General features: G+C 37.8%; 1 protein-coding gene across 3 annotated transcripts; it reads left to right on the forward strand.

Moving 5' to 3' along the window:
* Positions 1 to 26,154, forward strand: ZNF322 (zinc finger protein 322). 3 transcript variants are annotated; one of them, XM_037842209.1, is made up of 5 exons: positions 1 to 314; positions 1,114 to 1,202; positions 1,619 to 1,772; positions 21,745 to 24,103; positions 25,244 to 26,154. In XM_037842209.1, exon 4 carries the CDS (start codon positions 21,927 to 21,929, stop codon positions 23,151 to 23,153), a length of 1,227 nt encoding a protein of 408 aa, XP_037698137.1. In that variant the 5' UTR covers positions 1 to 314; positions 1,114 to 1,202; positions 1,619 to 1,772; positions 21,745 to 21,926; the 3' UTR covers positions 23,154 to 24,103; positions 25,244 to 26,154. The 3 variants fall into 3 exon arrangements, with proteins under 3 accessions (XP_037698137.1, XP_037698136.1, XP_037698138.1); XM_037842208.1 differs by lacking the exon at positions 1,619 to 1,772; XM_037842210.1 differs by lacking the exon at positions 1,619 to 1,772 and having other exon boundaries at positions 21,745 to 23,933.
* The last annotated feature ends 406 nt before the right edge of the window (positions 26,155 to 26,560 follow it).

Consider the following 26,560-nt stretch of genomic DNA (forward strand, 5'->3'; position numbering starts at 1 on the left):
TCATGTGACTCGCGGGGGCGGGGCCGCGCAGGCCGCTTCTCAGCAGGACTGAAAGGGCTCGCGTAGCCGGCCTTTTCGGCTCAGTAGGCGGCCTGGCCCCAGCTCTCCTTGGCTGGCCGCGCGAAGGTAGCGGCTATTCTCTCTCATCGGCCCTCCCAGGATCCGCTTCCTTCCTCTTCCGGAAGCTGGGCCCTCAGGGCCACCGCCGCGGAGCCTGCGGCCGCAGTGAAACCCAATTCCGAATTTCCAGAGTAACCGGAAGTGCCATCTCCAGCCGGAGGAGAGGCCGAGGGGCGGTGCCGGCGGCTGCTGGGGTAAGTGCGGCCAGTGGGGCCTGGCAGGGGCGCCGCCTAGTACCGGGGGTGGGGGCGCGGCGGACTGGAGACCCCAGGCCTGAGCGGTGGGAGCAGCCTCAGTCCTCGCGACCCAGCAGATCTAAGCCTTCCTGACGGTGGACAGAGGACTGAGAGGACGTCAATGAAAAGTTGAAAGAAGATAAGCTTAGTATAGTCGTTGTTGGAGACAATAGTGGTAAACATTGCCAGGTACTTTTCTAAGCGATATCTTTCCTACTGAGTACAAACCCAGGGACGTTGAATGGAGTTTTATTTTTTTCCATTTTTAATATAGAGATTAGTCTCCAACTGAATCTATATGCAGAAGAACCTGGTTTGTTTAGTTATTCCGTAACCATTTCTTTTTGGAAACCTGAATTATGTAGTCTTGTATTATATATTCTTACGGGTACACGGTGGTAGAGGGATGGATCCTTGACCTTAGAAGTTGAGATAATGCAAAACAACAACAATTAGCAGAAGTGGAAAAATGAAAACAAACGAGAAAAACACGGCTCAGGGTTCTGGTCTCTGTTAAAGTTAAACTTAGTCATTATTCAGAAGGATTTTTGATGTTTTGCTAAGAGCTGGGTCGGGAAGGAACTAATGGTTTCCAAGGGATAATTCTTGCAGGAGAAACAGAATGTAAACAAAGGTGGGAAGGGGTAAAATGTGGTTGACCAGACTGGGGAGTAAATGGGACCAATATTTAGATGTTCACCTTTATAAAATTACACATTTTACAAAGTAATCTTTCATATTGAATTTTTTTCTCTAGGAGAGGGAAAAATTGAGTGCTGTGAATGGTTCTAGACTCATTACCTTTTGGAGCCAAAAGGAAAACAGTCTTGAGTCTTTCTTTTTATGGTAAGTGGCATACCAGGCTATATGTTTATCTGTATAAATGATGTGGATTTTTGAGGTGGGGGAGGAGAAGGGAATGGGAGAAGATATAGGAAAAAGAGAATGATCCTTTCTTAGCTCCTAAAATAGCACAGTGACAAAGCTGGGCCCTATCCTACCAATTTAAGTCCAATTTCTGCTCCTTTTCAACATGCATAGTCACAGTGGGCTTGCAGTAATTGCTTCTTGATTGATTTGTAGCCCAAAGAAGGCAGCATGCCTAATACTTAGGCAGACTCTGGAGTCAGATGAGGTAGATTTAAATCCTGACTGTACTACTTACTAGTTGTGAGTTCTTGGTGATTATTTAAGTGCCCTAAGCATCAGGTTTTCTATCTGTAAGGTGGAAACAGTGGCATTAATACCTATCTGTCTTACAGGATTCTTGGAAGGATTTAATAAAATAACCCGTGTTATTGAACTCTGAAGTTCTAAGAGTCAGCCAGTCTGCTTGGATTTTTGTTACCTGCCTGCTTATTCTTTGTTTTCTGATCCCAGGCCTGGGAGAGAGTCCAAGTCTCTTTCTAGATTGGGGTAAGAGAAGCTTCCTAGTGGACAAAACCCTGGAGCTAAGGATATATTTAGGTTTATTAGATGGACTATAGGTCTAGATTGTTCTATTCTTATTGGGATTCAGGGATGGTGACTGCTCTTTGTTGTTCTAGTATTTATTCATTCTTTTTTTTTTCGTTCATTCAACATTGTATTGTAAATGTTCGGAATATGGCAGTGAACAAAGACAAATGAACAAAGACAATGAACAAAGTTCTATCCCTACTGGAATATATATTCTAGTAGGAGAGACAAATAAATTCACAAATGTAAAATATATACCACAAAGTTGGATGACGATAACTGGTAGAAAAATAAAGCAGGATAAAGGGACACAGGGACTCTTTTATATTTCAGATAAGGTATTACGGTGTGCCTCTCTTTGAGGAAGTAATTTTTAGGCAGAGACTTCAATCAAATGAAATAGCAAACTATGTGGGAGAAAAGCATCCTGGGTGGAATGAACAAGTACAAAGGATCTAAAGTGGCCTGTGAGGCTGAAGATAGAGGTGCCATATTATATAGGGCAGAAGAGAGCACTGTAAAAACTTTGGGTTTTATTCTGCGTGTGATGGGAAACACAGTATCTTGAAGTAGAGAAGTGTTGCCTATTTTGAGGTTTGATAGCCAGAACTATAATTTGTATTATAATACGTTCCAAAGACATATATGAATATTTAAATGGTTTCCATTATTTTGAAAAAAAAAAAAAATTTCTTGGTATCCGACACTTTATTGGTGGATTTTGGCAAATATGTATCTTGGACTGATAAATTTAGGGAAAAATCTGATTGATTTATCAGGCTATGGCTAAGCTGAGAATCCTTTATTTCCACTCTACTCTCCTTTTGACCTTAATAATAATACACATTTTAAAAGACAAAACTTCCATAAAGCCTGTTATCTTATACCAGCTATTTGTCCATATGCCTACATATCTTTACTTAGTTGTGGTTCTGATTTGGAATTCTTCCTTTTCCTTTTAACATTTTTCCATAATTTTTTTTCTAGTTCTTGCATAAGCTTCTTAGTAATCATTAACTGGCTGAATTGTTTCTTTATTTATTACTTAGTTAATTATTTTAAATGGATTCTGGACAAGAGTTCATTACAGAAGAGGTAGGCACAGGATGAGCTCAATAAATGTTAGTGTTGTTGTACATGTGAAGGTAGAATTAAGGAAATAACAGAACCTACCATTTATTGAGCACCTACTGAGACCCAGGCCTTAGCTGAGTACTTTACTGGCAGTATCTCAGCTAGTCCTCATAGCAGCTCCATGAGGCATGTGATAGTGTCAAACCTATTTTATCAAAAGGGAAATTGAAGCTGAGGGAGGTTAAGTACCTTACCCAAAGTCTCACAGCTACAAAGAAGCAGAGTGGAAATTTGAGCCAAAATCTGATTCCAGATTTTAATTTTAGCTACCACAATATACCAATTCTCAGCTACCATGTTCTTTAAAAATCAAAAATTTTAAAATCATTTCAAACTGACAGAAAAGTTGCAAAATAGTAGAAAGCATGGCTATGTATTCTTTATGCAGTCTCCTTAAATGTTAACATTTTACCACATTTGCTTTATGATTCTGTGTCTTAATCTCCCTATACACACGTGTGTGCATATATGTACATTTTTTTTTTTCTGAACCATTTGGGAGTAAATTACAGACATAATGCCAATTCTGAAACAGAGAGAAATTAAGTCCTAAAAGTCCTAAGATATCGTAAACCCTAAAGACCTAAAAGAATTAATCCCTAAAATCCCAAGGTATGTAATGAGTGAATTTCTCTGCTATGCATATAGAATGTTACTAGCTACACATGCCATCCTTGGGAGAATTGAGAAAATTGTTACTCAAATGATTATCTGAAGGGCATAGTTCTTTACAAGAAAATTTAGAAAGCCTAAATACTCAATTTTTTATTTCCTAAATACAAGGATATTCTCATACATTACTATTACAGTTGTCAAAATGAGGAAATTAGCATTGATACAATTTATTATTTAATCTCCAGACGTTAATCAAATTTAGCCAATTGTCCCCCTAATGTCCTTTATAATCAAAAGAAATAAAGTTTTTTGTTTGTTTGTTTGTTTTCTGGTCCAAGATCCAATAGGGTCACCCATTGCATTTAGTTTTCATGTCTTTTTATTCTGGAACAGATGGTCAGGCTTTGTCTTTCATAATCTTGATTTTTTTTTGAAGAATTTAGGCCATTTATTTGGTAGTATATCCCTCAATTTGGATTTGTCTGATGTTTCCTCATGATTAGATTCAGTTTATTTTTGGCAAAATACCATAAAAGTAATGCTGTATTCTTCTCTTTCTTTCGTATTAGGAGACACATGATGTTGATATGTCTTATTACTGGTGATGTTAATTTTCATCACTTGGTTAAGGTTGTTGTTATCTACCAGTTTCCTATACTGTGGAGTTACTCTTTTTCTCTTTGTAATTATTAAATATGTAGTAGGGAGATATTTTCAAACTGTAAATACTGATTCTCATCACACTTTCATCCATTAGAATTTTGCCTGAAATGATATTCTGATCCCATGATTCCATCTACATTTAATTGTTGATTTTTTAGTGTAACAAAAAAACATTCCCTTTTCCTTTATTTATTCATTTATTTGTTTTTATGAGTATGGATTCACAGATTCTTATTTTATTGTGTTACTAATCTGTAACAAACATTATTTTTGATGTTTTAATTGTTCCAGATTTGTACAGTAGGACCATCTTCTTCCTGACTCCTGGGGCCCTTTGACACCTTGTCATTTTTTGAGTACTTGCTTACTTTCTGACACAAGATGTTCTAGGTTCATCTTGTACTTCTCCAGTTCTGGAATCAGCTCTTTCTTCAAGGAGCGTTGGTTTCTTTTACTGGTGAATGGTATTTAGAAACCAAGGTCTAGGTGCTTAGTATGCTTATTAATGACTACTGGAGTTTCATTGATTTTGTGACCCATCAGCAGATATTACTAAGAAAAAAAAGTACATACTGTTTCAGTTTGCTAATGCTGCCCATTATGCAAAATACCAGAAATGATTGGCTTTTATAAAGGGAGTTTATTTGGTTACACAGTTACAGTCTTAATGCCATAAAGTATCCAAAGTAAGGCATCAACAATTGGGTACCTTCACTGGAGGATGGCCAATGATATCCCAAAAACGTATGAGCTGGGAAGGCATGTAGCTGGCGTCTGCTTGTTCCCAGGTTGCATTTCAAAAGGATGGTCTCCAAAACGTTGCTCTTGGGGCTTTTTGTCCTCTCTAAGCTGCAGCTCCTCTTCAAAATGTCACTCTCAGTTGCTCTGACATCCTTCTGTGTGTGAGCCCCTTTATAAGACTCCAGTGAACTAATTAAGGCCCATGCTGAATGGGCCGGGCCACACCTCCATGGAAATTATCCAGAGTTATCACCTACGGTTGGGTGGGTCACATCTCCATGGAAACAACCTAATCCAAAGATTCCAGTTTAATCAACACTAATACCTCTGCCCACACAAGATTGCATCAAAGAACATGGAGTTTTGGGGGACATAAGACATCCAAACCAGCACACATACATACTCACATACTTTCACACATACATTTCTGTTTTTTCTATATATGTTTAAAAACCTTGCCTTCGTACTGATAGCTCCAATTCCAGTTTAATACTACAGAGTTCTTTCTAGTCTTTCTCTTTCCATATTTGTAATTCTCTTCTCTGAGATTGAGAAATCTGGCTGCCTTTGTCCACAGTATATTTCCTTATTTGTTCAATCTTAGCATACAAATTAGTAGTGTACCCATACCACCATGTGTAGAAAACCCTACTAATTAAAGTTCAGTGTTTGTCTGTTGTTCTGTTTATCTTTAGCTTGAGGTTATATAGTCCCAATACTGTGTTAAAGAGTTATTTTAATTATTTTTTCCCCATTCTGGGTGGTTGTGTTACTCATTTGAAACACAGGCTTTGTTTTTGTTTGTATTTCATTTTACATTTTTCTTCCCCATCCTTGACTGTCTGATAGTTTGTTTGCTTGTTTATTTATTTATTTTTAAATTGAGCATGTGAAAACGTAACATGGTTCTAAAAGTAAAAATTTGTGTGTATACAAAAAGCTATATTCAAAGAAGTGTCATTTCCTCTCCCTCTACCTTTTTATACCAATTCCATTTTCCTGTTCTTTCAATCCCATTTTCACCTACTGTCTGTTAATAATCAAAGATTAATTTCTTTTTTTCTTTTTGGCTAATTGAGTAGATACACTTTTTTTCCCCTACTTCTTTCTCACAGATTTCTCATGCATTTAAAAAAAATTTATCATTTACCTGGAAATCACTTCACATAAGTTCCTGAAGATTTTTCTTAGTCCTTTTTCAGCTGTATTGTACTCCATTATATGGCTGTATCATAGTTTATTCAATCACTTTCTTACATATGGGCATTTAGGTTGTTTCAGATGTTTTCCAGTTACAACTATTGCTAGAATGAATAACTTTATGCATGCGTTTTCGTATCATTGGATACTTTAATATGTATCTTTAATATTGTATCTTTAGTATTATGTCTTCAAAGTTAATTTTTTAGAAATAGGATTGCTGGGTCAAATGTAAATTCATGTCTACTTTTGTTAGATATTGCCACATTTCCTTCCAACGGGGTTGTGCCAGTTTGAATGTATTTTGTCCCCCAAACGCCATTATCTTTGATGTAATCTTGTGTGGGCAGACATTATCAGTTTTGATGAGATTTCTTTGAGTGTTTCTTTGGAGATGCGCCCCACCCAGCTGTGGGTGATGACTCTGATTGGATATTTCCATCGAGGCATGGCCCCACCCATTTAGGGTGGATCTTGATCAGTGGAGCCATATAAATGAGCTGACGGGCAGAGGGAACTCAGTGCAGCTGTGAGTGACGTTTTGAAGAGGAGCTACAGCCAAGAGGGACACTTTGAAGAATGCACAGGAGCTGAGAGGAACTGCAGTTTACAGAGACATTTTGGAGATAGCTTGTGAAAGCAGACTTATGCTCCGGAGAAGCTAAGAGGAAAAACGCCCCAAGAGCAACTGAGAGTGACGTTTTGGAGAGAAGCTGAAGCCTAAAGAGGAACGTCCTGGGAGAAAGCCATTTTGAAACCAGAACTTTGGAGCAGGCACCAGCTAGGTGCCTTCCCAACTAACAGAGGTTTTCCGGACGCCATTGGCCATCCTCCAGTGAAGGTACCTGATTGTTGATGACTTACCTCGGACACTCTATGGCCTTAAGACTGTAATTGTGTAACCAAATAAACCCCCTTTTATAAAAGCCAATCCATTTCTGGTGTTTTGCATTCTGGCAGCATTAGCAAACTAGAACATACCTGCTTTCATTCCCTCCAGCAGGGTATGAGAGGGCCTGTTACCTCACAGCCTTGAAAGCAGAATGCATTGTTAGACCTTTTAATTTTTGCGAGTTTTATAGGCATGAATGGTATTTCAGTGTACTTGGAATTTGCATTTCTCTAATTCTGAGTGAGATATTGAGCATCTTTTCAAAATGATAAGGGAGATTTTTGTATCTTTTATGTGTTTGATCTGTTTTTGTCTTTGCCTATTTTCTATTAAGCTTTTGGTCTTTTCCCTCAATTTTTAAGGGAACTTTTAATATTAGGTAAATTATTTCTTTATCTCAAATATGTGTTATATATACTTTCTCTCAGCTTGTCCATTGACTTTTGACTTTATTTTTATATGAAAAATGTTTTTAGTCAAAATTATCAATCTTTTATTGCATCTGGATTTTGTATCATAGTTAGAAAACCTTTCTGTACACTGAGGTTAAAGTAGAATTCATTCGCCTTTGATTTCTTGTAATATCTACCTGGTTTCAATTTGTACATTCATATCCCTGATCACTTTGGAGTTAATTTTGGTTAAGCTATGAGATAAAATTTTATGTTTTCAAATGGCTACCTTGATGTTCTAGCACAATTTATTAAAAATCCATTTTTGCCCTTGTGATTTGAGATGTCACTTTTCTCACACTCAAGAGGTCACTTTTATCATATACTAAATTTCCCTAGGTACTCGTGTATATTTCTGGATTTTCTATTCTGTTCTACTGGTCTTTTTTGTCTATTCATGTACCAAAACCACATTGTTTTAATATTAGAGGTTTTCTGGTACATTCTAATGTCTGCTGGTTAATCGTGCCTAATAGCTTTTCTTTTCATTGTTTCCTGACTGTACTTGCATGTTGGTTTTTCCAAGTGAATTTGACTAACAACTGTCTGGCTCAGGTATTGGTAAACTTCTGTAAAAGGCCAGAAAGTAAGTATCTGGGCCACGTGGTCTCTGTTGCAACTTCTCAACTCTTTCTTGTCATGTGAAATACTACATATATAATATATTAATGAATGAATATGACTTTTTTTCAATAAAATTTTATAAAAAACAGGAGGTAGCCTAGAACTGATCCATGACATAGTTTTTGGAGCCCTGGTCTTGCTCCATAAAGAAGCTTGTTATTTTTATTGGGACTTTGTTAAATTCATAAATTTTCTTAGGAAGAACTGACATCTTCATAATGTTGAGTCATTTATCAAACAAACAAACAAAGATGTCATTCCATTTGTTCAGGTCTACTTTTGGGTTTCTTGGGAATATTTGAAAGTTTGACATTTTTGCACAATTTTATTTATTTTTTAAGTATTTTATATTGTTGGTATACAATGGTTTTCTTTTTCTATCATTCTGTGCTCTCACTTATGTTAAATAAGATGGCTATTGATCTCTCTATGTGAATTTTATATCCTGCCACTTCACTTTATTATTTGAGTCAGTTTTAGCATTTGTTTTCTCTTGAGTTTTCCAGGTATAATACAATCTCATTTCCAAATAGAGATAGTTTTACTTCTTTTTCAGTTCTTGCAACTCTGGTTGATTTCTCTTTCTCTAATTACATTGGTTGATATTTCCAGGTTAATGTTTGATAGTGAAAAGAGTTAGTGGTCTTCCTTGCTCTGTTCCTGCTTTTAATGAAAATGACTCTAGTTTTTCTCATTTAAGGTGCTGGCTTTAGGACTAAGGTATGCGTATTTTATTATAGTTTTTAAAGAATCCATTAATCCCTATTTTCTTGAGTGTTTTCATCAGGGATGAATGTTGATTTTTGTTGAGAGTTCCTTCAGTACCTATGTAGTTATCATAATTTTTCTCCATAGATCTTTTAATATGGGGTATTATATTAATGGATTTCCTAATATTGAATCAACCTTGCATTCCTTGAATAAATCCTGCTTGTTCATGGTGAATTCTTTCTTAATGTGGTATCAGACTTTTGTTAATACTTTTTACATTAGTATTCATAGCTAATACTGACTGGAAATAATTTTTGAACTCTGCTCATCAGATTTAGGTATCAATGATATACTTGTTTCATGAAAAGAATTAAGAATTTTTTTCTTTATTTCCAGTGTTCTGGAAAATATTTATGAGGCATTGGGTTTTATTTGGTTTTTGTGAAATGATCTGGAGCTAGTGCTTTTTGTGTGTGGGATAGTTCCTTGATAACTCTATTTCTTTTGTGCAAATTGCTTTTAAACTTTGAATCTCTAATGGAGTTCATTTTGGTACATTTTACTTCTTGAGGAAATTATTTCAAATACGTTACCACATTTATTTGTGTAGAGGTCTGCAAAATTATCTCTTTTAGGTTTTTTTTTTTTCCCTATTTCAGTGATTATTTCTCCCTTGTCCTTTCTTATTTTGTAAATGTGTGCCTTCTCCCTTTTTACCCTTCTCTTCCCCTTCTGGGACACCAATGAGTCTTAAATTTGGACATTTTATTTTACCTATCATATCCCTGAGATCCATTTTGATTTTTTCAATTTTTTTCCCCATTCTTTCTTTTGTTCTTTCATTTTCTGTTCTGTGGTCTTCGAGGAGGCTGGGTTGTTGTTCAGCTTCCTCTAATCTTGTATTATGAGTCTCCAGAGTCTTTTTAATTTGGCCTACAGTTTCTTTTATTTCCATAAGATCTTCTGTTTTTTTATTTGCTCTTGCAATTTCTTCTTTATGCTCTTCTAGGGTCTTCTTTATGTCCTTAATATCCTGTGCCATGCTCTTCATGTCCTTTATATCCTGTGCCATGCTCTCGCTGTCTGTCTTTAGTTCTTTGATTAATTGCGCCAAGTACTGTGTGTCTTCTGATCTTTTGATTTGGGTGTTTGGGTTTGGGTTCTCCATATCGTCTGGTTTTATCGTATGCTTTAAGATTTTCTTTTGTTTTTGGCCTCTTGGCATTTGCTTTACTTGATCTGTAATTTGTCAGAACTACAGTTTTCTGGCGTATACTTTCTCTAACTGACCAGCAGATGGTGTCTGTGAGTCACCTATTCCCCTCAAGTCAGTTCTCCCTAACTTTGTCTTTGTGGTGTGTGGGGATCTGATTCTTGTGGGGTTCAACTGGTGCAGTAAATTTGGGTGTGTTGTTGGTGCTGTCCGCCCTGAATGTGGGGCGTGTGTCTGGGTGGTTAGGGAGGCAGGGCAGCTTTAATAATCAAACCTCCCAGGTGTTCCCAGAGTTTTAAGCCTGTTGCCAGAGTCTAAGCCTTCATTTCAGTCTTGCCACAGATTGACTCTGCCACTGACCCACAAGACCTTGGTATTGGCATAGGGTTCCTGGGATTTCCAAGCGGGTCCCCCTTCCCAGCCGTGCTCTTCCAGGACCTCTGCTGAGGGAGGGCCGCCATGTCACAAGTGTGCACTGGCCTCCAGGGAAGCCCTGAGTCGCCGGGCCGTGCAGGGGTGCTCCCAGCCTGCTTCAAAGATGGTTGAATGGGACGCGTTACTTCCCCCTTTTCACACAGCTCCGCCCTCCTAGCTCCAGGACAATCAGCCATGGGTGCACTAAAGGCCACTGTCCATGGCCAATATTGTGGCTTGTGCACGGTGCTGTGGGAAAGACTGCCTGTCACACTGGGTTTCTTGGCTCAGCTCTGGGCTGTGGGTCCGGCCCTGGGCAGGAGTGTCCCCAGCCCACCAGGGAGATGTCTGCAAGGGGTGTGGCTTTTTTCTCCTTTTGACTCCCCTCTGCTCCCCTGGTCCCGAGACAATCAACAGCTGGTGTGGGAAGGGGTATCCTCCGCGCCAGATACCGAGGCGTTGACCCAGTCCGCTTCCGCCGTGCTTCACTGCGCGGATCTCCCCGTCGTATCTGCAGCCGCTGCTGTGCTTTTTTTTTTCTTTTTTTGTTTTTTTTTAAAGAACTAGTCCCTCTCCAAATGCCAGCCCACTGTTTCCCCACACCGCAGCGCGGCCGCTGGACTTTCAGCTGGCTCACTCACTTGTTTCAGAATGCAGACTTCCGGTTTCACCAAATACACGGTCCCTGTGGATTTAGCAGACCTTGTCTGGCTGGTGCATCACTGGAACTGGTGTCCTGGGTCACTTTCTGGTTTTTATCTAGTATTTTTCCGGAGGTGTCTTTTTGCCCTGTCTCACCTAGCCGCCATCTTAGGTTCTCTTCCCTTCTTCCTTTTTATCTTTAATTAAATTAAGTAGTAGTTTGACTACTTGTTTGTTTTTCAAAATAAGTAGGACTTTGATCTCTAAGTTTATTTTTCTGTTGTATAGTTCATCAATTTCCACTTTCATTTTTATTTTCTTCCTTTTATTCTTTTGATTTATTTTTTCTTAGCTATTTGATCTGAGAATTCAGTTCATTTACTTAATTCTTTTATTTTTATTGATAAAGTAATTTGTTGATTACAAAAAGTTGTGAATATTCTCTTGATCACTGCTTTAAATTTAATCCGTATATTTTAATACGTTTTAATTAGCAATATTTTTTAGAAATTCTGTATTTTGTATTTTTTATTTGTCTTTTCACTGGAGAGTTGTTTTATAGTTTGTTGTTTTCACCATTTTGTAAGGACTATTATACCAAATTTCTTGTTTTACTATATAGAGTACTTTATGGAACTTACTGATCCTTTTTTTTTTTATTGTGAGCTTTAACATATATACGTAACAGTGATAACTTTCAAAGTATGATTTCACAAGTTGTTAGAGAGTAAATTTCAAAGACTTTGATGGGTCACAGTTCCACAACTTCAGCCATTTCCATTATTGTAAAATATACATACAGAAAGATGTCAACTCTCGATGTACAGCTCAACAAGCAGTTATATGGGTAATTTCAAAAATTGTTATGGGTTACAGTTCCACAGTCTCAGTCTCTTCTCTGTTATGCAATACAAGTTTTATACAGAAAGGTGAAGATCTTCAAGGCACAATTCAGTGCACAGCTATAGAGCAAATCCCAAAGGATGCTATATGCTACAGTTCCACCATGTCATTTACCTCCTTCCACCCCTTCCAGCACCCCAGCATCCAAAAATATAGAAATAATTATATAAAGTTTCAGCATTCATAGACCTTTGTTAAATCTTATTTTGTTTGTTGCCACCCCCTGTCATTTAATCTCTTTCTTCATCTTCAGGGGTGTCTAGGCAGTGAACACCCTAACTTGATCATAATATAGAGGGTGTTGACAGTATGGGGAAGGGGGCTGCATCTGATTGTTGATCTTAAAGAGGTCGTTGCCTCTGGGTTTTAGGACTTGTCTGGCATAAGAAGGGTGGATTTAAGTATCTGAGAGTGAATCTTTTATAGAATCTCAGGTAGGGACCTAGATATTTGGGAACTGCTTTTGTTTAGGGCATGGCATACTGTAGGCATTTAGGATGTCTAGCTGGAGCTTGCATAAGAGAAACCTCCAGGGGAGCCTCTCGACTCTATTTGGGATTTCTCAGCCACTGTGACTTCAGCTTGTTACCTTTCTTTTTCCCCTTTTTGGTCAAGTAGGCATTTTTCAGTCCCTTGCTGCCAGGTCCAGGCTCACCCCTAGGAGTCATGTCCATTGTTGCCAGGGAGATTCATTCCCTTGGGAGTCATGTTCCTTGTGGGGTGGGGGTGGGGTGGGATTAATGAATGTATTTGCTGAGTTGGGCTTAGAGAAAGAAAGGCCACATCTGAGCAACAAAAGAGGTTCCCTGGAGGTGCCTCTTAGGCAAAATTATAGGAGGGCTCAGCCTCCTATTTACAACACTAAATTTCACAAGAGCGAGCCTCAAGTCGAGGGCTTGATTTATTAAGTAGTGGATTCCTAGTTTCATTTAATATATATTCTATCCCAAGATAAATGGTCAGTTTCTTAAATTATCTTCACTTAATTACACAGTCATCATCATTCTCAACTTTAAACAATTATCATAACATAATACATCCCAGAGCTCTTATCAGCTGTCAATTATTCATCTCTAGTATTAGTGTAGAGTTGGTAAGGTATTCCTATTAAATACAGTCTTTAATATGAAATGGGTAGTTTTTCCATACCACTCTGTTTTTAATCCTCTGCACCAGTGTCATACCATATAAGTATATCATGCTAATACTTATTTAGGTTTGTGGTGCTACTTGTGGGTTTCATGCCTTTAAACAACCGCTTACAAACATCACATTCAATGTGTCACTGATACTTATAATCCCATTAACAAACCATGGTCACATGTGTCCATTCCCATACCATTAAGATCTCCCTTATTACCATATCCATACATAATAGATTATCATTCCCCCTTCACTACCTTCCGTCTATCTCTAGGTCCCCTATATTCTATGTTGTGAGACACTTATTTTACATTTTTCACAGAGTTCATATTGGTGGTAACATATAATATCTCTCCTTTGTGTCTGGCTTATTTCGCTCAGCATTATGTCTTCAAGGTTCATCCATGTTGTCATATGTTTCATGACCTCTTTCCTTCTTACTGCCTCGTAGTATTCCATCATGTGTATATACCACATTTTGTTTATCCACTCACCTGTTGAAGGACATTAGGATTCTTGCCATCTCTTGACAGTTGTGAGTAATGCCGCTTTGAACATTGATGTGCAAATATCTGTTCATGTCATTGCTTTCAGATCTGGGTATATACTGAGAAGTGAAATTGCTGGATTATAGGGTAACTCGATATCTAGTTTTCTGAGGAACTGCCAAACTGTCTTCCAGAGTGGTTGTACCTTTACACACTCCCACCAGCAATGTATAAGAGTTCCAATTTTTCCACATCCTCTCTAGCATTTGTAGCTTCCTGTTTGGTTAATGGCAGCCATTCTTATTGGTATGAGATGATATCTCATTGTGGTCTTGATTTTCATCTCCCTACTACCTGGTGAAGATGGACCTTTTTGTCATGCATTTTTTTAGGCATTTGTATTTCCTCTTCAGAGAAATGTCTTTTCGTATCTTTTGCCCATTTTGTAATTGGGCTGTTTGTACTATTGTCATTGAGTTGTAGGATTTCTTTATATGTGCAAGATACTAGTCTCTTATCAGATACATGGTTTCCAAATATTTTGTCCCATTGAGTTGGCTGCCTCTTCACCCTTTTGACAAATTCCCTTGAGATACAGAAGCTTTTGATTTTGAGGAGTTCACATTTATCTGTTTTTTTCTTTCACTGCTTATGCTTTGGGTGTAAGGTCTAAGAAGCAGCCTCCTAATACTAGGTCTTAAAGATGTTTCGCTACATTATCTTCTAGGAGTTTCATGGTACTGTTTCAAATTGGGGTCTTTGATCCACTTGGAGTTAATTTTTGTATAGGGTGTGAGGTAGGGGTCCTCTTTCATTCTTTTGGATATGGATATCTAGGACTCCCAGCCCCATTTCTTGAGGAGACAGTTATGTCCCAGTGCAGTGGATTTGGGAGCCTTATCAAAAATCAGTCGACCATAGATCTGGGGGTCTGTTTCCAAAATCTCAGTTTGATTCCATTGATCAGTTTGTCTATCTTTGTGCCAATATCATGCTGTTTTGACTACTGTGGCTTTGTAGTAAGCTTCAAAGTCAGGAAGTGTAAGTCCTCCCACTTCATTTTTCTTTTTAAGAATGTTTTTAGCAATTGGAGGCATCTTTCCCTTCCAAATAAACCTGATAACTAGCTTTTCCAAGTCTGCAAAGTAGGTTGCTGAAATTTTGATTGGAATTGTGTTGCATCTGTAGATCTGTTTCAATAGAATTGACATCGTAATGACATTTAGCCTTCCTATCCATGAACACGGAATATCTTTCCATCTCTCTAGGTCCCCTTTTATTTCGCTTAGTAAAGTTAATTAATTTTCTGTGTAGAGGTCTTTTACATCCTTGGTTAAGTTTGTTCCTTGGTATTTGATTCTTTTAGTTGCTATTGAGAATAGAATCTTTTTCTTGATTAGTTGCTATTGAGAATGGAATCTTTTTCTTGAGTGTCTCTTCAGTTAGATGATTTTTAGTGTACAGGAACATTACTGACTTATGTGCATTAATCTTGTATCCTGCCACTTTGCTGAATTTGTTTGTTAGCTCAAGTAGCTATGTCATTGATTTCTTAGGGTTTTCAAAAATATAAGACCATATCATCTGCAAACAATGACAGTTTTAGTTCTTTCTTTCCAATCTGGATGCCTTTTATTTCTTTGTCTTGCCCAATTGCTCTGGCTAGAACTTCTAGCACAATGTTGAATAATAGTGGTGACAGTGGGCATCCTTGTCTTGTTCCTCATCTTAGAGGGAAGGCTTTCAGTCTTTCACCATTGAGTACTGTGCTGGCTGTGGGGTTTTCATATATGCCCTTTGTCATATTGAGGAAGTTTCCTTCAATTCCTACCTTTTGAAGTGTTTTTATCAAAAAAGGGTGCTGAATTTTGTCAAATGCTTTTTCAGCATCTGTTGACATCATTTGATTTTTCCCTTTTGATTTGTTAATGTATTGTGTTATATTGATTTTCTTAGTTGAACCACCCTTGCATGCCTAGGATGAACCCCACTTGGTCATGTTGTATAATTTTTTTAATGTGCCTTTGGATTCGATTTGCAAGTATTTTGTTGAGAATTTTCGCATCTTTATTCATTAGGGAGATTGGCCTGTACTTTTCCTTTCTTGTAGCATCTTTATCTGGTTTTGGTATTAGAGTGACGTTGGTTTCATAAAATGAGTTAGATAGTGTTCTGTTTTCTTCAATTTTTTGAAAGAGTTTAAGTAGGAATGGTGTCAATTCTTTTTGGAAAGTTTGGTAGAATTCCCCTGTGAAGCTTTCTGGCCCTGGGCTTTTATTTGTGGGAAGCGTTTTCCATGACTGATTGGATCTCTTTGCTTGTGATTGGTTTGTTGAGGTCTTCTGTGTCTTCTCTGGTCATTCTGGGTTGTTCATGTGTTTCCAGGAAATTATCCATTTCCTCTAATTCTCTAGTTTGTTGGCATACAGTTGTTCATAGTATCCTCTTATGATCTTTTAAATGTCTTCGGGATCTGCAGTAATGCCCCCCTCTCATTTATTGTTTTGTTTATTTGGGTCTTTTCTCTTTTTGACTTAGTCAGTCTAGATAAGGGTTTGTCAATCCTGTTGATTTTCTCACAGAACCAATTTGGTTTTATTTATTGTCTCTGTTGGTTTTTTTTTCCCGTATCATTTAGTTCTGCTTTAATCCTTGTTGTTTCTTTTCTTCTCCTTGTTTTGGATTAGCTTGTTGATCATTTTCTAGCTTCTACAGTTGTTCCATTAGTTCTTTGAGTTTATCTCTTTCTTCTTTTTTAATGTATGCATATAGAGCTATAAATTTCCCCCTCAGTACTGCCTTCGCTGCATCCCATAAGTTTTGATACGTTGTGTTCTCAATTTCATTAGTCTCTAGATATTTAGCAATTTCTCCTTTGACCCACTGATTGTTTAGGAGTGTTTAATCTCCAGATATTTGTGAATGTTCTAGATCTTTGATGGTTATTGACTTCTAGTTGCATTCCATTATGGTCAGAGAAAGTGCTTTGAATAATTTCAATCTTTTTAAATTTATTGAGGCTTGTTTTATGCCCCAGCATATGACCTATCTTGGAGAAAGGTCCATGGTCTCTAGAGAAAAATGTATATCCTGATAATTTGGGATGTAATGTTCTAGATATGTCTGTTAAGTCTAATACGTTTTCATGTTGTTTAGGTTCTCAGTTTCCTTAATTGGTCCTCTGTCTGGTTCATCTATCTATAGGAGAGAGTGGCATATTGAAGTCTCCCACAATTATTTTGGAAACGTATTGCTTCCTTCAGTTTTGCCAATGTTTGTCTCATGTAATTTGGAGAAACTTGGTTGGGTGCATAAACATTTATGATTATTTCTTCTTGGTGAATTGTCCCTTTTATTAGTATATAATGTCCTTTGTCTCTTCTGACATTCTTACATTTAAAGCCTACTTTATCTGAAATTAGTATTGCTATCCCTGCTTTTTTTTGATTGTAGCTTGCGTGGAATATTTTTTTCCATCCTTTAACTATCAATTTCTTTGTGTCTCTCTGTCTAAGATGAGTCTCTTGTAAGTGACATATTGATGGTTCATATTTTTTAATCCATTCTGCCAATCTATATCTTTTAATTGGGGAGTTTAATCCATTCACATTCAGTGTTATTTCTGTGAAGGCATTTCTTGAATCTGCCATCTTATCTTTCGGTTTTTATATGTCAGATGTATTTTTCCCCTCTCTTTATTTCTTTTAAGGTACCCTTACTAAAACTGTTCAGTTCCATGCCCTTCTCCAGACCTTTCTCTCCTCTCTTTTTTTCTAAGCCAGTAACCCCCCCCCCTTTAGTATTTCTTATAGGGCAGGTCTCTTGTTAAATTCTCTCAGCATTTGTTTGTCTGTGAAAATTTGTAGCTCTCCCTCAATTTTGAAAGAGAGCTTGGCTAGATAAAGAATTCTTGGCAGGAATTTTGCAGAATTTTAAATATGTCATACCACTGCCTTCTTGCCTCTATGTGCCTGCTGAGTGGTCAGTACTTACTCTTACGTTGTTTCCCTTGTATGTGGTGAATTGCTTCTCTCTTGCTGCTTTCAGAACTTTCTCCTTCTCTTCAACATTTGACAATCTGATCAGAATGTCTTGGAGTGGGTTTATTTGGATTTATTCTATTTGGAGTTCATTGGGTAACTTTTATTTGCATATTTATGTCATTTAGCAGGGTTGAGAAGTTTTTCCCAACAACGTCTTCAAATACTCTTCCTAGCCCTTTGCTCTTCTCTTCCCCTTCTGGAATACTAATGATCTTTTTTTTTTTTTTTTTCACTTTATTTATCGAAAAATTAAAAAAAAAAAAACAAAAAAACCCCACAACATTTCAAACAAAACAAATCAATGGATTAAGAAAAACAAATAACCTAAAATAACTATGTTGCTTCCAACATGTTCCTACCATAACAAACCGTAATCAAACAAAAGTGTAAGAAAAACCAATTAACCTAAAATAACTACATTGAAGCTAATTTTTGAAATGCAACAGTTTTTTTTTACTTTATCAAAAAATTAAAAAACAAAAACAATTCAAGCAAAACAAAACATAGGAATAAGGAAAACAAAAAAACCCAAAATAACTGCATTGCGTCCAATATGTCCCTGCCATACCCCAAGAAAATTAACAGACCCTAACAAAACAAAGGAATAAGAAAAACAAGTAACCTGAAATACCTACATTGCTTCCAACATGTTCCTACCATACCCAAGAAAATTTGCAAACCGTAACCATTCCTGAGCATTCCCATAACATTGTAATTACCCTCAATAGCTTATCTGTTCTTATTAGATTATCGTTCCCCCTTCACTAGTTGCTGTCTATCTCTAGGTCCTGTACATTCTATAATATAAAATATTTATTTTACATTTTTCACAGAGTTCTCATTAGTGATAACATACAATGTCTCTCCTTTTGTGTCTGGATTATTTCAGTCAGCATTATGTCTTCAAGGTTCATCCACGTTGTCATATATTTCATGACCTCGTTCCTTCTTACTTCCGCATAGTATTCCATCATGTGTATATACCACATTTTGTTTATCCACTCATCTGTTGAAGGACATTTGGATTGTTTCCATTTCTTGGCAATTGTGAATAACGCCACTATGGACATCGGTGTGCAAATATCTGTTCATGTCACTGCTTTCAGATCTTCTGGGTATATACCAAGAAGTGAAATTGTTGGATCGAAGGGTAACTCGATATCTAGTTTCCTAAGGAACCGCCAGACTGTCCTCCAGAGTGGCTGTACAGTCCCACCAGCAATGAATGAGTTCCAGTTTTTCCACATCATCTCCAGCATTTGTAGTTTCTTATTTCTTTAATGGCAGCCTTTCTAATTGGTGTGAGATGATATCTCATTGTGGTCTTAATTTGCATCTCCTTAATAGCTAGTGAAGATGAACATTTTTCATGTGAATTTTAGCCCTTTGTATTTCCTCTTCAGTGAAATGTCTTTTCATATTTTTTGCCCATTTTATAATTGGGCTGTTTGTACTACACCAGTGATTCTTATATTTGTGTTTTTCATGTTTCCATAATTTCCCTGAGATCCATTTCAAATTTTTCAATATTTTTCATCATTCGTTCTTTTTCACTTTCCATCACTGTATCTTTGAGTTCACTAATTCATTCTTCTGCCTCTTCAAATCTGCTGTTTTGTGTCTCCAGAATATTTTTAACTTGATCAACAGTATCTTTTATTTCCGTAAGATCTGCAATTTTTACTGACTCTTGCAAATTCTTCTTTATGCTCTACTTGGGTCTTTTTCATGTCCTTTATATCCTGAGCCATGATATTGATGTTTGTGTGTGCTTCAATTAATTGCTCCAAGTTCTTTGTCTCCTCTGGCTTTTTAATTCAGACATTTGGGTTATCCGTATCTTCTGGTTTCTTCATATGCTTTATAATTTTCTGGTGTTTTTGGCCTCTTGGCATTTGCTTACCTTGATAGGGTTCTTTTGGCTATGCAGGATTATTTGAACATTTATCTATAATTTGGTAGAGCTACAGCTTGGTGGAGTGCAATTTCCTGGACCTACTAGCAGGTGGCACTCCTAAGCCAACTCTTATGCTCAAGCCAGTTCTCCCCAACTTTGTCTCTGCACTGAGTGGGGTGTTCAACCCCTGTGGAAGTCCAATCAGTGCACCAATTCTCCATGTGCACAGGGGACTGCCAGCCTTGTGGGTGGGGGATGTGCCCTGCGCAGTTTGGCAGGGAGTCTGCTCCAGGACACAGTGGTCCCAGCTGTTCCCAGGGCTGCGGGTGGAGTACTCTGGGGCTGCAGAGCTGTGCGTCTCACCTTTCAGCTCACATGCCCCAAGTCCCTCTCTGCCCTGGTCCCACGAGTCCCTGGGATTGGGGGGGGGGGTGCTCCTGGGACTTCCGTGTGGCACCCCTGCCTCTAGCCTGTGCATACAGCAGGCTTCCATGGAGGAAGGGTGGATGCTGTCAGAAGTCCACTGTATTCCAAATTCCTTCAAGGAAGCCCTCAGTCGCAGGGCTTTGAAGGGTTGTCTCCCAGCCAGCTGCGAAGATGGCTGCATGGGGTGCGGAAAGCAGCCCTTTCCACGCTTGTCTGCCTGCTCCAACCTCTAGTTCCTGGCACGTGGACTCTTGGCCGCAGGTCTGTGAAGGGTTATCACCAATGCCAGGTACTGAGGAAGGTGTCCAGGGCATAGAAGGCTACTCCCCTCTACGCCATCTGCCAGCTCCAGCCGCCTGCTCCTTGGTGGTGTTCCTGGCTGAACACTCACCCATTTTGAACGCAGCCTCTTGGTTTCTCCAAGTACACACTCACTATGGATATAGAAGTCCCTGCCTAGACAGTGGCACTCTGGAACTGCTGTTCTGGAGGACTCTCTTTCCTATATCTAGTGTTTTTCATGGAGGAGAATTTTGCTTTGTCTCTCCTAATCCACCATCTTGGATCTCCCCACTGATCCTTTCTGATAGATTTTTGTGAATGTTTCATCTATATTCAAGAAGGTAGTTTATTCCCTATAGTCAGGAAGTAAGGTTCAATCTGTATCTATAAGATGTAATAATCAATTAATTTATTTAGGCCTTCTGCATCTTTACTTTTTGTTCACTTTGTATATCTTTTATTAGAGTCATATATTAAGGTTGTCTATTATTAATGTGTTTTTACTCTGTTTCTTTGCATCTCTTGTGGCTTTTGCTGTATAAAGGTGGCTGCTGTGTTATTTGGTACATGACGTACTGTCATAAGCTTCATTGCAATTATGGCTTTTAGAATTAAGATGTGTCCTTTACTGTGTTTACTTGTCCTTTTTGGCTGGAATTTTACTTTGTCTGATATCAGGATACCAATTGCTGCTTTTATTCTTTATGTTTGCCTGGCTTTATTATTTCTGTTTGCCTGGTATTCCTTTCTGAATCATTTTGTTTTAGGTGTCTCTTGTATTTGGCATATAGTTGGGTCTTGTTTCATGAGCTAAGGTGAAAATCTTTTCCTTTTATTAGGTGAGAAAACTCATTCACACTTATTAATACGAGTTTGGTCTCACCATTGTCATATTACTTACGTTATAATTATAATTTCATTATGTTTTATTTGCCCTGTTGTTTTCCACATGATATGTTTTCATTGCTCTTTCATTAAAAAAAATTGTGAGGGGGAGTCTGGAAGGTTTGATTTTTGTTTTAATGGCTCCCTTTATACTTAGACCTTTTAAAATGCATATAACCTCATTTTCTTTTTAACCTTTAATTATCTGGTTCGTCAGTTTTTAATAGTATCTTTTAACTCACACTTGTCACAAATGCAATAATCAGTGAGGTTATTTTACTTTGTTTTTCCCTCTTTCCCATTTTTTGGTTGAATTCTTCCTATTTTATGAGATTATATTACATTTAACAAGACTTTCTAATTAAATAGCACCCTTTTGTCATTGTGGTGTAGTGTTTTGTTATTAATAGCATTTTTTGGAGGATAGTTGGGGGAAAGATTATGTTTCTTTTTTAAATTTCTCTTCATCTTTAAAGATCTTGAATTTCTTTTCTGTGATGATTTTGATTTTGAAGATTCTTAGTTATAGGACTGTAAATAATTTTTCTTCTTTGTCTTACAGGGTTGGAAATACTAAGTGAGAAATTAGTGTATATGATGCTGGAAACTTGTAGAGGTGAACTGCTCCTGACTGAAAGGCCTGAAACAGATGTATCTTCCAAGTTCGCATCAAGACAATGACTAGTAAGACAATGATGGGTCAAGAAGACCAGTGGAAAACTCCCTAGGAGAGAGCCATAGAAAATGTACACTTCAGACGAGAGATGTAATCAGAGAACTCAGAAAAGAAAAATATATCATGTATGCCCTCAGAAGGCTAAAAAGATTTTTATTCATGTGCATAAGATCACTCAAATAGATGATCAAATATACCAGTGCCTTGAATGCGAGCAAAGCTTCTGTGAAAACTTAGCTCTTATTATGTGTGAGAGAATCTATACTGGGGAGAAACCTTATAGATGTGATATGTGTGAGAAAACCTTCATCCAAAGCTCAGATCTTATATCACACCAGAGGATCCACACTTATGAGAAACCTTACAAATGTAGCAAATGTGAAAAGAGCTTTTGGCACCACTTAGCCCTATCAGGACACCAGAGAACACATGCAGGTAAAAAATTTTATACGTGTGACATTTGTGACAAGAATTTTGGTCAGAGCTCTGATCTGCTTGTCCACCAGAGAAGCCATACAGGCGAGAAACCTTATCTATGTAGTGAATGTGATAAATGCTTTAGTCGAAGTACAAACCTCATAAGGCACCGAAGAACTCACACAGGGGAGAAACCATTTAAATGTCTAGAATGTGAAAAAGCTTTTAGTGGGAAATCAGATCTTATTAGCCACCAGAGAACTCATACGGGTGAAAGGCCCTACAAATGTAATAAGTGTGAGAAGAGTTACCGACACCGTTCAGCCTTCATTGTACATAAAAGAGTTCATACTGGGGAGAAGCCCTATAAGTGTGGTGCCTGTGAGAAATGCTTTGGCCAGAAATCAGACCTTATTGTGCATCAGAGAGTCCACACAGGTGAGAAGCCGTATAAATGCTTAGAATGTATGAGAAGTTTTACCCGGAGTGCCAACTTAATCAGGCACCAAGCAACTCACACTCACACTTTTAAATGCCTTGAATTTGAGAAGAGTTTCAACTGTAACTCAGACCTTATTGTGCATCAGAGAATTCATATGGAAGAGAAGCCACATCAGTGGTCTACATGTGAGAATGGCTTCCTCCTAGGCATGGACTTTGTTACACAGCAGAAAATGAGAACTCAAACAGAGGAGCTACATTATAAATACAGTTTGTGTGATAAAAACTTTCACCAGACCTCAGCCCTTCTTCAACACCAGACAATCCACATTGGTGAAAAACCATATACCTGTAATGTGGGTGAGAAAGGCCTTGACCTCAGCCCTCCCCATGCATCAGAATCCTCACAAATGTCTTCACTAGCTGAGAAGTTATAATACCATAAAAAATGTATTTACATGTCAGAGGACTTACTAAGAAGAGAAACCATAGGAAAATCTCAGACTTTCCCCATAGCTCAGACTTCACTGGGGACCAGAGAACCTGCACTTGTAAGAAGTGTGAGAAACATTTTGCCCAGAGAGCTGTCCTGGCAAGACCTCATCGGTTTTTCTACTGAGACACCCTACAAATTCCCTAAGTTTTGGAAAACCTTTAGTCCAAGCTCGAATCTGATCACACACAAGAGGATTTACACAGGTGGAAAACCTCACAAATGTAGTGAGTGTGTGAGAGCTTTCTAGCAATGCTCAGTTCTCCTTGTTTTGAGAGAGTCCACACAGGAAAACAACCATGTAAATGCCCTCAGTGTCAGCAGTGCTTCAGGCTGTGTGCATTTCTCGTTGGACTTCAGAAAACTCACACTGGGGAGAAGCCTCAAGTGTGATGAAAGTATCTAACAGAACTCTGACTTTCAAAATTCTATATGTGTCTTGTGTGTGGCAAAAGCATCAGAGCGTCAGTTGAAGAGCCCCCTTGCATTTGCACACCCACAAAAGAATCTAGACGGAGGAAAAAACCTTACAAGTATTGGAATGGATAAAGCTTCTGTCAATGATCAGCTCTTGTGGTACACCAGGGAACTCACATAAGTGAAAAACCCTATAAACATAAATACCTTGAGGCTGAAAAAAATTTTGTTAGAAGTTTCTACCTTATTGGGCCCTAAAGAACTCACTCTGCAGAGGATTGTGCTCTAATGAGAGATCTAATTGTCGGTGAGAATCTGTGTACATATAATATGTATGAGAAGAACTGTTCTCATAGTTGACCCATATGGTAAAGATGACTTTAAATAGAGTCAATATGGAAACACTTTTTTAGGTACCTGGAAGCTCTTTCTGGGAGTTGTTAGGGCAGGTCAGAGTAGGCCTGATGGGTAACTCAGGTAAAGATGCTTTTTTTTATCTGAACTACTTAATGATTGCTTTACTTTCATTTTTTTTTTTTTTTTTGAATTCAGAAATCCAATAAAGGCAAGGACTATAACCATGTGATAGAAGGTGTGGCATGTGTTACTGTTGGGGCAAAGGAGTATATTGACTTTGCTTCTGTTGTTTTTTTTTAACTCTTGACTATGATGGAGACTAGTGTGTTGATAGTAGCTTGGGGATTTTTTGCAGGCAGTGAAAGACCTAAGAAGCTAGGGTGTAGTCATCCTAGATCAGAACTCTCCCAATAGTTTCCCCTTTGCAGGGCCAACCTCATAAAAACGCAGAATACTCAGCTTTTATGTAGTGTGAGTTGAGGCCTTCCCTCAAAAACTTTCCTTTTCCCTAAAATATCTTTCAGACCATCCCTGGTGTTTGACATTTCAGCCTTGGAGAGTCATTTCAACCGAGAAATGCAAATTCTAGTGTAATAGTTAATGATGCTGCTGTCTGTACTTTTATGACTTCACTTATCATGTCTACTTTAATTATAGTTACCTTCAGTCAGCTTCTTGCAAAATGTTTAGAGGAAGACTGAAAGTAAAGCATAAGCCTGAGTGGGCACAGAGTAAAGGCCACACAATGATAGAGAATTAATGGAGAGCCAGACTTTTTGATTTTTAAGTATCCTGACTCCAAAACTGGTATTCTTTCCACTCCATTATCCTGTTCATAGCAATTCTAATCCCATAATGATATGCCTTGCATTTATTTCAGTTCTGCCAAGGAAAGAGAATATCTTTTATTCCCAGGGAAAGGATTGCCATCACCATGATGTAGGGCATATATTTGGCTTGGAATACATGATTCTAAATGCTAGAAGGGAAAAGAAGTTGACAGATTAATTGGTGGTTTAAGGTTAAGTACCTATCTCCAACTTAACAGGATAACTATGATTGCATTTAACATTGTCCAGAAATACTGTAATTAATTCAAGAATCTATAAATGGACACATTTGGGTTGTTTTCTTCCCTCAGATTAAAAGACATTTAATACAAATACTTCAGATTCCTGTAGATTGGGTACTCTGTAGACTGATGAATAAGTATTTGTTGCTATTCTGAGTCCTCTGATCTCGATTTACTTATCTTTGCAGATCCCAGAGCTCGAAAGAGCTTTGGCATTTGGATTCTTGGAATTGGCCAGCTGCTACACTCTGCTTTGTGTATGGCTCTAAGCTTTGATCCTAATGATTGGTTGTTCTGATTCTTTTTGTGACTCTTGAGCCATGATGATCATGATCTTAGAGCCAGTGGCTGTAGCTCATAGTGATAATCTGATACTAAGATGTTTTGGTTTTCTTTTTTTCTTTTAGAAAACAGATCATGGAAGTTTATTTGATCTGATGTGTTTTGGTAATTTTCATAAATAGCTCTTGTACCATGAAAAATTGCCCAGTGTGATAAAACACACAAGATATATTTGTTTCTCTTTGGTGAAAATCTTGCCTATCACTTGTGTATGTATGACAATTGTAATACTTAAAATAGTATTGGGGATCTAGCATGGTGGTGATGGAAATTAGTCCATATGGCTAATTGTTAGACATTATAGGGAACCTGGAGAAGGGGACAAATCTTGGTATCATTAGTAGGGCAATGACTTGCCCCTTCTTTCAGCTAATCTTAGTGGTGATCATCTCTAGTCTGTAAGTAAGTTAAGGAAGGACTATCCCTCAAAGAGAAAACCTTGAAGATATGAAACAGATCTGAGGGCTTTTAACCATGGAGAAAAAAAGGTGTTAGTATTATTCATATAGCATAACCTGAGGTTGGAGAGGACCACTTGGGGAGCCTGTAACCAAAACTAGAAGGTAACTTCTGGAATGGATGGAGGTTCTCTTGAAGCAGTGCCAACCTAAATCTACCTCAGGTAAGTAGTTAGAGTAACTTTTTCAAGATTTCAGACCAAATGAGACACTTTATTCATTCATTCAATGTATTCCTTTGCTTTAATGTTTTTGTTTTCCCTTAATTCTCAAATAAAAATTTGTTCTGAAAAATTCCATTTGTGTCTCAACTGAAATAAAAGAATAAGCATTTTCCCCCTACACTTACATTAGCATAGAGTGGATATTCGTGTTACCTTTAGACCTGGCAGTGGTGATAGCCATTAGGCCATCTCTATAATTCCAGGAGTTTTTGTTGCTGAGGCAGAGTGAATGAAAACCTGAGACGAAGATTGGCTCTGCTCTGCTATGGATTTCAGAGCCTTAGTATAAATAGCAGAGGGTGGGGCACTAGATTAAATTGACTGTATTTGGGACATTGCTAAAATTCATTACCAGCAAAACTTTATTTATCAGTATCTTCAGAATTAAGAAGGAAGACTGAATTTTCAATTCCCAGTCTAATCTACTTTCAGCTCCCATTCCACTTCTTTCCTCCTTGACATGCTCTTTGAATCAGTTTGG

The sequence above is a fragment of the Choloepus didactylus genome, chromosome 7, assembly GCF_015220235.1.
Source record: "Choloepus didactylus isolate mChoDid1 chromosome 7, mChoDid1.pri, whole genome shotgun sequence".
NCBI classification, from domain to species: domain Eukaryota; kingdom Metazoa; phylum Chordata; class Mammalia; order Pilosa; family Megalonychidae; genus Choloepus; species Choloepus didactylus.